Here is a 13,531-nt window from a genome sequence, read left to right as displayed (position 1 = left end):
TCAAATTGAGCTCACGTTCATACGCGATGCAGCGCTGTAAGGGTTACTGAGGCGCTGGAGCATCATCATCATCATCATCCTTTCATGGGCTGTGTCGTCTTCTGACTCTCACAAGATGCAACAGATCTTTTCCAACAAACTCATGATACCGTCTCATCCTTCGCCAACAGAAGATTTGGCCTGATACAGATGTACAATCAAAGTTAACATCGCAGACATTATTCGGCAAGGTTGCGCTTTTATTTAAACACCCGTTGTGATTAAGGAATAATGCGCGCGCAGGTGACAGCCGGGTGTGATTTACTAATTCAACGACAAGGTGACGAGAGTTTTGAAAGATGAAATGGAGAGTCATTTTTAGGGTAGTCTGACTTTTATTCTAACTAATCTGTTTTTCTTTGTAAATATAGTGAGAAATGCCTAAGCGCGCGTAAATGCCAATTCGGTCGTGTTACGTGGACGTTTTGTTCGTGTTTTGGTGTTTACTATCGTGTCAAAGTGCCCATGAATGAGCATCCACCCATAGACTGAGAATCTAGAAGAGTTTCTGCGTTAACAGGTGGTTCTTCGCGCCTCTGATGGTCATGTTGACGGCGGAAACTCTCTACAGTTGTTCGACTTTCGTAACTGACGACAGCTGCGCAGGTTTAGAAAGCCAAGAAAGTTACTAGGTAAAAGCCTCTCTATCTAAATCTATGATCAGCTCGGTGTGTGTTTCGTCGTACCGCGGGCGTAAGTCAGGCAACAAACCTCCTTCCAAATCATGTCTGAAGGAAGAGATGGCCAGAGGCGAAAACTCGGACAAAATCATAATCAACGTCGGCGGCACGCGCCACGAAACCTACAGGAGCACCCTTAGGACCATACCGGGCACGAGACTCGCCTGGCTCGCCGACACGGACCACCAGGTGAACCCGGATTCAGACACGGGACAGACGCCCAGCGCCAGCGAATTATTTTTTGACCGACACCCGGGCATATTCGGCTATGTGCTTAACTACTACAGGACCGGCAAGCTGCACTGCCCGGCGGATGTGTGCGGCCCTCTTTTCGAGGACGAGTTGGCGTTTTGGGGCATCGATGAGACTGACGTGGAGCCCTGTTGCTGGATGACCTACCGCCAGCACAGGGACGCAGAAGAGGCGCTGGAGATTTTCGAACCGCCAGATCCGGAGGATGCGGAGGATGACCAGGACATGCCCAGACGCTTCGGCATTGAGGACAGCCCTGGCCGCTCCAGGGGATGCTGCGAAGTTTGGCAACCAAAAATATGGGCGCTCTTTGAAGATCCATATTCTTCGCGTGCAGCCCGGGTAAGAGATTCGAATGTATATTACACATATAGGAGGGGAGAGGAGGGGAGGGGGAAATAAGACCTTTTACATTTTCTTTTCCTTTTCAACAAATAGTCGAGGAGGAGATTCATAACCTTTATCAGAGGTCAAAATAAAAATCACGTGAGCTTTTATTTCTGTTCATTGTAACAATATAGGCTATACAACATATATGTGGTTAGGTTCACTATTTTTTCTGTAAAAAAGAAAGAAAGAAAGAAACCTATGTATTGGTGCTTTAAAGAACTCTGAAACCAGAACAGTTATTTGAAGAACCTATAATGAAACGTTCATATCTGTTTTAATCTCCAAAAACGGTTCTTTATACAAAGAATGAAATACAAAGAAAAGAAATTGTTAAAACAAACCTTTATTTCAAGGAAGGGCCCAAATGATGTTATTTCTTGGGTGTCACAATTTCAAGGATTAGTATTATTAGTAGTAATAGTATTATTTGTAATGAGAAAAATAAAAATCATAACAGAAAATGTGAAATACAGCTAATTAACACATTTGGTAATTAAAAGCAATCAATCATTAAAAACAAGGATATGTTTTCTACGTGTATTAATGCTTTGATTTGAATGAAAACAGCGCATCCGTGCAGCACGGCTGACACAGAATAGCGTACGCTGCTTGCGTTCAGTGGTTATTCTCCAAAATGGCACTACGGTGATGCGGAGGGACACAGAGGAGACGAATTGTTGAATAAAGTTGTTATTTTTGTTTTCTTCCCGTACAAAAAGTATTCATAATGTTACGGTTGAACCACTGATGGCAGATGGACTATTCTGACGATGTCTTTCATACTTTTCTGGACCTTGACAGTGTTATTTACTTGGCAGTCAATGGGACAGTCACAAGCCTCCCGGTTTTCATCCAAAATATCTTAAATTGTGTTCCAAAGACGAACGAAACTTTTTTACGGGTTTGAAACGACATGGGGGTAAGTGATTAATGACAAAATGTTCATTTTGGGGTGGAGTATCCCTTTAAAGGTACATATTAGTATCTAAAGTGTACATATTTTGTACTTTTTCTACTTTTCTGAGAGATATGAGATTAATAATGCTTTTAAAAAAGTAATAATGGAACACCAAAATGTAACATATTCATGGAATGAGCCATAAACTGATCATAATATGCTTACCTAAATTAGAAACCATTTTAATGTGACTGACAAAAGTTTAAATCGCATCTTGCAGTATTTAGTTTCAGTTACACACTTCTAGGTGAAGCATTTCAACAGGTGTTGCATTATGGCCATTAGATCTTTCAGTCTTTACTCTCAATCTGTAAGTCAGCTTTAAATGAATGTCATGATCAGATCATCCTTACTCTGTGGTTACCATTGGAAACACAACTAGCTCCAACTGTCTATTGAACTGCACCTGTCTCACACTGTGGCAAACATGCACTCACCCAGATGCCACCTGCTCTAGTGTTAATGTGTCACACTCTGATGTCAGACGTGTGAAATCCTCTCTTGCTGTGATGGATGAATGTCACTCAAGAGAACTTTCTGAGATGCCTCAGAGACAGAATGATTTATGTTTAATTAAAACTCTTTCTGTGCCATATGCCCACTTATCAGAAGTGTTCAAAGTTTTGTAGCATTCAAATATATGTCTAAATGACTCCTTTATTATAGGTTGGTGATTTACTAGCAGATAAATGCACTGGAATTGCCTTAAACCAGCCCTAGTCCAGAGGATGTGTATTGAGGCCTGTGTCAGAGTCATCTTTAGAATTTGAGGCTCAGTTTTAGGCAAGATTCAATCTGTGTGTGTAAAAGAGAAAACAAGAGTAAGATAGCATAGTATAGTGCTTTTAAAATGTCTATATGTCAGTTTGAAGTCCATCAAATGATGATGGGATTATGGGCAGGAACGACTCTCAGCAGGTGATATTGTGATGCTATTAGAATAAAGTGTTTTATGCCCACTCACAGTCCTTTAGCTGGTTGGTTTGATTTATTTGTGTTATGTGCTCTGTCCTTTCTCACATTCATGACAGTCATTTATTGCTCACCAGTGCATTTACTTGATCAAAAATACAGTAAAACTGTAGTATTGTGAAATATTAGAATTTAAAACAACTGTTTTCTATTTTAATATATGTTAATTTATTCCTGTGATGACAAACCTGAATTTTCAGGAGCCATTACTCCAGTCTTCAGTGTCACATGATCATTCAGAAATCATTCTAATATGATTTTGTGCTCAAGAAACGTGATATCATGATAAACACTGAAAACACTTGTGCTGCTCAATAACTTTGTGGTATATACATGATATTTTTTCCAGTATGCTTTGATCAAGAAAGTTCAAAAGAATATCATTTATTTGAAATAGAAATCTTTTGTAACATACAGTAATAATGTAAGGTGTATTTGTGGAATAACAGTACAACAAAAGCATACAATAAAAGTATTAAAATATTAATTTCTTTGACTCACCCAGGGATTTTTTTTGCTATTTTGGTGTCACACCTATTTTGTGAGTGAGTGCATTTTATAGCTAATCATATCTTTCATATCTGTGTTTCGAGGCACATTTCAAGGTTGGATTCAGTTGTAATTACATCACAAGCAAGAGCACCCTTGGCAGAGCATACAGTCTCAGCTGTAACAAGCTGTTTAAATCGGTAATGTGAAAGCTTTTTATTGAAGGGCTAAATCTCTGTTACAGTATTGAACCCTGGACATTTGGCTACTTTATTTTGACCGAGAAATCTATTTCTTTCCTTAGAGAAATTTAGAGGTGATTAATTGCTTTAGTTGCTTGGCACAGAGGTCACTTAAAAAAAACGGGGGAAAAAATCCTGTCATACAATGTGTTTCTTTTGTTCAGGGTGCAAAACAGTAATCAGGTTTCATTGATATGCAGTGTGTTTGTCACAGCTGAGCTGCTTTGATTGTTAACATCTACACACAGCTGAGCCATTGCCTTGAGGTCCATCATTTATTCATCATTATTAAGCTAGCTGTTTGTTTTCCTAATTAATTTAGATGATTTCTAGCATACAGGCCTGACAGACTAAATGGGAATAAAAGAAAACCAGTAATCAGGGAGAAAGAGGTGAAACAGAACAGCTACACCTTCTAAAGATTAAACCTCTCAGAGCAAACAAGATGTCATTATATTCCAGTTGCTCAGAAATGACAAAGAGCAAATGGTTGGGCTTCTTGGACCCTGCTGTTCTTCGGCTCTCTCAATGATCTCTGCCTACAGTAGAGCTGCAGGGCTCATGTTACCATATACTGATGGCTGCTCAGGCCAGCTAATACAGTTAGCAAGGAGGAAAAGCCATCTGGGCTTTTATTAATCACAGGATCCAAATGAGATTGAAACATGGCAAAATATCACTTTCCTAAACAGTATTTTCATCTTGTTTTCCAATAGAAATATCAACATTTACTTTATTTATTAAAATGAATAATTGGACCCATATGTAGGCTAGTCTATAAGAATTTAGTAAGTTAAAGGGATAGTCAACTCAAATATGAAAATTCTGTCATTATTTACTCGCCTTATTTTTTTCTGCTGAAAACAAAAAATGTTTTGAAGAATGTTGGTAACCAAATAGTTTTGGATCACACTGACTGACTGCCATTGTATTTTTTTGTCCATACAATGAGAGTCAATGGCAACCAAAATGATTTAGTTAACAACAGTTTTCAAAATATCTGTTTTTGTGTTACACAGAAAAACGTCATACAGATTTGGAACGACATGAGGATGAGTAAATGATGATAGAACTTTCATGCTCAGGTGGACTGTCCCTTTAAGCTGTTCTATAGCAGTTGACATTTGCTGGAGGTGTCTCGATTGTTTTTGTTGGTTTGGTGAGTGTTTGCATGTGATGTGTAAGCCCTACCTCATAATTACAGCATTACATTCTCACCGTCATGGTAATTAATCACTCACCGGGTAATTGGCCTAGGGCAGACACTGTCTAAGTGCTAAGGACTTCATTTGGACAACTTTAAAGGAGATTTTCTCAATATTTCGATTTTTTTGCACCCTCAGATTCCAGATTTTTAAGTAGTTGTATCTCGGCCAAATATTATCCTATCCCAACAAACCATACATCAATGGAAAGCTTATCTATTCAGATGATGATAATGCTTTCAGATGATGTATAAATCTCAATTTAAAAAAATTGACCCTTATGACTGGTTTTGTGATCCAAGGTCTCATATATTAATTCTTTAAAAGTCACAGCCTTTGTGATTTCATAATCGCACAAAGCTAAATCGCGATTTTGATTTTATTTCGATTAATTGTGCAGCCATATTGAACCTTCATGACATGAGTGTTGCTTAGAGACTCCACAGTGAACTCATGGTTGAACTGTTGTACGAATCACAATTGTGCTGATTTTTTGAGAACAACACCACTTCTGCTTGTGTGAAATTACTCTATGTATCTGTTCTGAAATGGCTTAAATGGGATTTATTTATTTTGAAATTTATAATTTCAAACAGCCACTGTAGCCAGGTAGATTTAAAATTTGAATGTTAAATACGTAAAAATCACAATGTTGCTTAATTTGATATTGCCAACAAAATCATTGCGATCATGTGAATTTTGATAGCACTGTATATTGCTCAGCCAAAATGCAGTTACACATGGCTTTGCAAAAGTATTGAGACCAATTCTCTGATTTAATTGATTAGCAAATTCAACCTTGAAGTGTATTATTATCTTTCTAAGCACCTTATTAATGTTTACATGGAATTTTGTCTGCTGTTAAGAATAATGTAAAATATGCAACTGCGCAAGTGTTCATGCCTTCGTGCTGTCGAAGATCTAAATTTATACAGGTGTAAACAATTATATATAATTGGGGGGGTGGTTATGAATGACGAGTTATGAATGAATGAAACGCCTTTGTCTGCTTGAGAAACGGTGTCTCTTCCGTGGCTCGGTACACTTTCAACTCTTTTTTTTTTTTGGCTCGAGTAAGACACTGACATTTTCATAAAACCGCTTTTTTCATAATAACCGTTTTCATATTTTTGGCAAGGTGCTGGATTTAAAGAACCCCCTGTTTATTGTAATTATGTAATCTCGAAATCATGTAAACTGTGTGCTTCGAAAAAAAATAAATCAAGTCATAAGAGAGGCCGTAAATATGAACAGACACTATGAACGTTTAAACAGAAGACTCGAGTGCATATTCATTGCTGTACGTATCTTTCTAATAAAACTCACACCAAATATATACCTGCACAAGTTGGTCCAGGAATGCAGTGTGCAGTACTCTGCAGTCTGAGACTTATATGAGCACAATGACAGTGTGTAAATAACGGATTATGCCTCCAGCACTTTCATTGTTCTGTAAGTATGAACAGAAATAAACCAAAATGTAGATATCCTTCATAGGCTAAACTCGCTCACAGACCTATAACTTTGCAACCCATTTTATTGACATATTGTGTTGTATTTCCGAGGGAAACAGGATATTAAATGAGGAAAGGGTTGGTGACATCAGTTGAAAAAGGAAAGTAGTTTTATTAGTGGAGCAAGTTATTACATTTTGATGAAAGGTTATGAATGATAACCTTATTTGTTCTTTATAATAATGCGCACTGATGAATCATTCACAACAGTGGCCAGGCTAAGGGCCAGGGTGGCACTTGCCCACTCAGATTGAAGGCTGGTCCTCCCAATCAAATTAGATAGATTTTTTTTTTTCATGGGAAAGAAAAAATATCCTGCATACATGACAATAAGAAGAAGAACATAAGAACTACTTGGTTGTGTAAACATAATGAGAAGTAATAATATCCTGGTGGATGAGCACTGATCCTCTTGTTGTGCACTTCATTTCTATTGCGAATGGTAAATGCAAGAGCTTGACTTGTGCAATCAATCCAATCGGAATTTCCAAATTCTATGAATTTTCAAATGATGTTGGAAAAATGCTGCATCATCATCATGACATGATCGGATCCCGGATGTCCAATAGCTTTTGCAAATATGTGTGATCCACTATGGTTTGCTAATGTTTTGTGAAGCTACAAACCAAAACACGGCCCAAAAGACATATGTGTGTACTGTTTACTGTACTTGGTAATGTTTGGTCACTACGTGAAAAAATTATGCTTGTTCTGTTTATCAGAGAATACTGAAAAAAATTGATGAAATGCTTACAAATCAGCATATACAGCATCACAGGAATGAATTTCATTTAAAAAAGAATTTTTTTTTTAAATTAAATTGTAATAATATTTTGCATTATTAATGTTTTTACTGTATTTTTTAAATGCATATTGGAAACACATCATTACCAACCCCATATTTTTGACAGTTATTTGTTAAGATAAATAGGGTTACTTTGTTTTTATGTTGTTTTTTGAGGATTTATATTTGATTGGTAACATTGTTTAATTAAAATATTATCATATCCTCCTGAGAACCAGAAATAAAAAGCTTTGTGAATTTAGTATTTTTTCATGTCATTACATTGTTTAGAGCATAAGAAAAAAATGGTAAAATAACATTTTTGAAAAATTATATTTTATTCATAAGTTATGCTATGACACCAGGACTCTGGTAAAATGACAAGAATAGACATGAAAAGGCAAAAACAATGGGATTTTTTTAAAAATCACCAGTCAATTTTTAGGTTTCAGGATTTTTTTATAACTGGATGGTTCTCAACTATGTTATAAAATATATAACAAAATGATTTGATATACCATTTTGCTTTATGCAATATGTGTGTAAAAATTCCATAAACTGATTTTCCCATTAAGCACAATGTTATCTATACACTGTATCTAATTTGCATATTAAAGTGCTGTTGGGACAGCATGTTGAAAAAAGAAGTGTAATAATGGGAGCAGTAATTGGCCAGATTTTCATAATAATATCTAATATTTCATAAGAATATTGATATATAATTTGTTTTCCTATTCAATTCTTTTGTCTCCCAAAATGTATAATAAACATGCTTTTAGTCTTGGTGTCCTCTACAGTGGACATGTATGAAATTATGTCCTGTTTCGTAACAGAAGGTCATGCCCATTAAACACAATGTTATCTATACACTGTATCTAATTTGCATATTAAAGTGCTGTTGGGACAGCATGTTGAAAAAAGAAGTGTAATAATGGGAATAGTAATTGGCCAGATTTTCATAATAATATCTAATATTTCATACGAATATTGATATATAATTTGTTTTCCTATTCAATTCTTTTGTCTCCCAAAATGTATAATAAACATGCTTTTAGTCTTGGTGTCCTCTACAGTGGACATGTATGAAATTATGTCCTGTTTCGTAACAGAAGGTCATATTTTGATTTGAAGTCGGGATATCCGGCGCTGTTCATGTGGCAGCCGGCAGGGTTGTGCGGTTTCCTGATGATCACTTTGTTGGTCGGAGTGGCGTGCACTTTTCTGCTGGGGCAAGCTAACACCACAATGCTCTCCCTGGAATACATCCTGGGTCTGCGCGCAGCTGCCCGGTTCTGTGGACCCGGTGTGTGACATCCCTGTGGAATTGCGGAGAACTACCCGCGGGATTGTGCGGAGCTATGGCGGAGCCCAGTCTTCGGTGAGGAGGACTAAAAGGAAAAGGGGTAAGCGTGGAGGAGTTAAGCGCAGGTTGAAAGCGTATCACAGACATATCCCGCTGCCCAATATTATACTGAGTAACGTGCGTTTCCTTCGACACAAGATGGATGAGTTGCAAGGGAATATGGCCTTCCTTCACGAGTACAGAAACCCGCAAATGATGGTGCTAACAGAAACGAGTATCTACGGCTCAGTGGCCACTCTGGTCCTGTACGGCTGGATAGAGATAAAGAGGCTACGGGGAAAAAGCATGAATTATATCGTATCGACCGAAATTAAGAAATATATCGTGATATAAATTTTGGCCATATCGTCCAGCCCTACTTATAAGTCCGTTCCCCTGCCTCCGCTGGGGTCAGCCGATCATAACACAATTCTTCTGGCTTCGGCATACACGCCAGTTGTAAGGCGTGTAGAAAGACAGAAAAAGACCTTTAACAACTGGACTGACACAAGCATCAGAGAGCTGCAAAGTTGTTTTGAGTTTACGAACTGGGACTTGTTTTTAAGTGATAGTTTAGACTTGAATGATCAGGTTCTTGTAGTATCCAGTTACATCAATTTTTGTGTTGAGTCGATTATACCTACTAAAAGTCTTACTGTGTTTCCAAACAACAAACCGTGGGTCACCAAAGAGCTTAAAAATATTCTTAATATGAAGAAAAGAGTATTTTTATCAGGGTCCAATGAGGAGAAAAAAATGATCAATAAGGAGGTTAAAAGAACAATCAGATGTGCTAAATTAAACTACAAAAACAAAATAGAAAATAATTTTGTTCAAGGTGATATGAGGGCTGTCTGGCATGGGATTAAGAACATGGCGGATATTAGTATACCAAAGCAAGGAACGGTGGTAAATAAGGACGTTGATGGTAATCTATTGGTCAATGACCTGAATTTGTTTTTTACACGTTTTGAGAAGCATGATACAAGTGCTGTTCTTGATGATTTTAAACAAAAACTGAGCCCCTCTACCTCTTTGAATTTGCATCTTTTTAATGTAATGAAGCAGCTGAAAGCTACACCTGTTAACAAAGCGCCTGGTCCAGACGGTATCTGTGGGAGAACACTTAAACACTGTGCAGAGCAGCTCAGTGTTGTGTTTCACTCACTGTTTCAGGCATCCCTGGATCAGGCTGTAGTTCCTTGCTTATGGAAAACCTCTAACATAATACCTATTCCTAAGCGAGAGAAGTCACATTCTTTTAACGATTTTCGGCCCATTGCATTAACTTCTTTAGCTATGAAAGCCTTAGAGAGGGAAGTTAAGTCACAACTTATCACAGTTACGGGTCATAAGTTAGATTCTTTGCAGTTTGCATATCGCACTAAAAGAGGTGTGGATGATGCAAAGCTTTTGCTCTTAAATACCATACATCAACATTTAGAGAATAGAGGCACATTTGCTAGAATGCTGTTTGTTGATTTTTCCTCTGCATTCAACACAATGAATCCTATTATTTTAGCGAATATACTCTATACAAATGAATGTCGCAGCATTAAGGATAACTGTCATGTAGTTAAATATGCTGATGACACAGTTTTTCTATCTTTGTTAACGAGTGCAGAATGTGATGACAGTAATGATCACAACGAGTTCTTTGAGTGGTGCAAAGAAGCTGAACTACAACTGAATATTACTAAAACGAAAGAGATGGTAATTGATTTTAGAAAAAACGCCTCAAAGGTGAAACCTGTGTATTTTAATGGAAAAGAAGTTGAAAGGGTACAGGAGTACAAGTATCTTGGAACTACCTTTGATACTACCTTAAAGTTCCAGCAGAACACAGAGGCCATTATTAAGAAAGTGAATCAAAGATTGTACGCTCTTAGGAAATTGAACTCCTTCTGTGTACGTAAAAACATACTGAGAACTTTTTATACTACTTTTATTGAGAGTGTGTTGAGTTTTTCTTTTTTATGCTGGTACTCTTCACTCTCTCTTAGGAATAAGAATCGTTTGCAGACCTTAGTTAGGACTTGCTCAAAAATTATTGGTGTGCCTTTGCGGAGTCTAGCAGAATTCTACGAGCAACAAATGTTACGGAAAACTCTTAGTATTACGGGAGATGACTCTCACCCCTTGAAGCTTTACTTTGAGGTATTGCCCTCTGGAAGAAGATTCAGAAGCATTAAATGTTCATCTAATAGATATAAATTCACTTTTGTTCCAGAGGCTATACGTTTTTACAATTCAAAGTCTTAGTTTTTTTTTTTTGTTTGTTGTTGTATGGAATTTATTATGAAGCATGTTGGGTTGTGTTTTTATTTATTTATTTCTTTGTATTGTCTAGGTAATATCTTATGTTTGTATTAAGTTGTTGTGTGATGCTACTACCCTACTTTAATTGCCCCTTGTGGGATTAATAAAGTTGTTAACTTAAAAAAAAAAAACTTAACTTAACCCCATAACATTTTCCTGAGATGTTGATTTATGACAAACAATTTGAAAATTAATCAGATTTAAATTATAATTACAAAATATTATCATATTTCCATAAGGATGTACAATTGTATCACTAAATTAATGTCAGCCATTTTTAAAAACCAAGGAGAGGGAGTGGTCATGGTGAAACATCCAATCATTTGGTATCTCTGGAAAGCCCTGAATGTGCTCTGTACAGGACATCCAGATTAGAACTGTGACATGTGAGGTCTCAGAGAAATTCACTAAAATATAATGTCCACTACAGAGGCAAAAACTCCATAGCTGGGTCTCAGGAGGATATAGAAAAACTGAAAATATAACAAAAACTTTTGTAGACCCTAGAGGGGACAAATATAATACTGATCGCTTTTTGTTGCTGAATTGTTTTCACAATTATCTTGCACAGTGACAGGCTTTTATACACTGAAAAAATGCAAGCTCGAGGTCAAGGAGGCCAAGCGCAGAACAGCTTAATTCACAATTTAAATTATTCACCACTTTCATTCCTGGCCCGTGGTTTATCTGACCCTGACCCAAGTGCATTTTGCACTTTCATATTACTGCTGTGACACATTGTGCTGTTAAAAGAACTGCCTTGACTTTCATCTTCCAATGTTCTTGCTCTCAGAAATGAGCATTCGTAAATGTACACACAAAAGCCAGTGCAGTGAAATGTATCAAATACACAAACACTGTTGTTCATGCAGAGAAAAGACAGTCTATTGAGTCTCTCTGGAGAAATGCTTGGCACAACAACTCATGGGCTTCTGGCTCTGGACTCGGAGTTATATGACAGACAAAATAATAGTGACTTAATTCATCCCTGTTGTATGTGATCGCTTTCGTTCCTTACAGCCTGGAACATTAAAAAGGACAGAGGGAATTTCGTTCTTGTCAGTCAAAGCTCATGTCATGGTTCACTTGGCATATGAAGCTCTGATAAGTATTGTAGTGTATTTTTAAAGATATTTATTAATTGAAAAACCGTTTACATGCATTTTGCAGACACTTTATCCAAAGCAACCTACATTGTATTCAAGGCACTGTATACATTGCATTAATGCATTCTTTGAGAATCAATCTCTTGATGTTGGTGTTGCTACAGTAGCACCGTTCCCTACTGTTTAACTACAGGATGGCAATTTCAGTGTTATTTTTTTGTAAAAGATGTTTATGTTTAAGTTCAAGGCATGGAAAGTGATCATTTATCCAGTCCAATGGATTTAGGTTCAGGGACTTGCATTAACACCCCTCCCCTGAGGACTTGAATGCCAGAGAGTTTATATTTATTCTTTATTCTATAGTTTGAGTCTTCCTGCTTTACTGTATGTTGGCAATGTTTTTTCTTGTTTGACAGTTATGGGAGGCTTGAATTATTTTCCATGGAAACTTAATGGTGAAACAATAGGGTTTGCTCATACAGGTGGTCTGGAATGTGACAGCTGCACTATGGGTAAATGTCTTTGTGAGGTGTGACTAAATGCTAAATGAGCTGGAGGCTGCTGTAGTGAACAGCTGGTACGGGAGACGATCTAAGTGAACACTCACAGACATGAGCAACACGTTCTCTCTCTTTAACCCTCCTCTTTTCTATTTTTCTCTCTCACATACACTCAAATGTTCAAATGTTTAGGGACGGTAATATTGATCAAAAGTGGCAGTAAAGACTTTTATTTGAACTTTCCACATAAATACAACAGTTTTCAACATTGATTATAATTAGGAATGTATCTTAAGCAACAAATCAGTATATTAGAATGTTTTCTGGATAATGTGACACTGAAGAGTAATGACTGATAAAAATTCAGCTTTACCATCACAGGAATAAAATACATTAAGAATAAAATATATATATGTATGTATGTATGTGTGTGTGTGTGTGTGTGTGTGTGTGTGTGAACCTTGACCACAAAACCAGTCATAAGTGTACATTTTTTGAAATTGAGATTCATGAAGGTTCAATATGGCTGCACAATTAATCGAAATAAAATCAAAATCGCGATTTAGCTTTGTGCGATTATGAAATCACAAAGGCTGTGACTTTTAAAGAATTAATATATGTGACCTTGGATCACAAAACCAGTCATAAGGGTCAATATTTTAAAATTGAGATTCAATACATCATCTGAACGCTGAATAAATAAGCTTTCCATTGATGTATGGTTTGTTAGGATAGGACA

At 36.9% G+C, this 13,531-nt stretch overlaps 1 protein-coding gene across 1 annotated transcript in view; it reads left to right on the top strand.

Annotated features, from left to right (window-relative positions):
• The first annotated feature begins 124 nt into the window (after window positions 1–124).
• LOC107668031 (potassium voltage-gated channel subfamily C member 1-like) overlaps window positions 125–13,531 on the top strand; it is a 24,398-nt gene continuing 10,991 nt past the window's right edge. Inside the window, exon 1 of the mRNA XM_016459758.1 lies at window positions 125–1,313. Within this exon, the coding sequence (XP_016315244.1) occupies window positions 696–1,313 (618 nt within the window). The 5' untranslated portion in view covers window positions 125–695. The remainder of the gene's footprint in view (window positions 1,314–13,531) is intronic.

The sequence above is a fragment of the Sinocyclocheilus anshuiensis genome, unplaced genomic scaffold (assembly GCF_001515605.1).
Source record: "Sinocyclocheilus anshuiensis isolate Anshui unplaced genomic scaffold, SAMN03320099.WGS_v1.1 scaffold1024, whole genome shotgun sequence".
In the NCBI taxonomy this organism is placed as follows: Eukaryota; Metazoa; Chordata; class Actinopteri; order Cypriniformes; family Cyprinidae; genus Sinocyclocheilus; species Sinocyclocheilus anshuiensis.
This window is presented reverse-complemented; position numbering and strand designations above follow the sequence as displayed.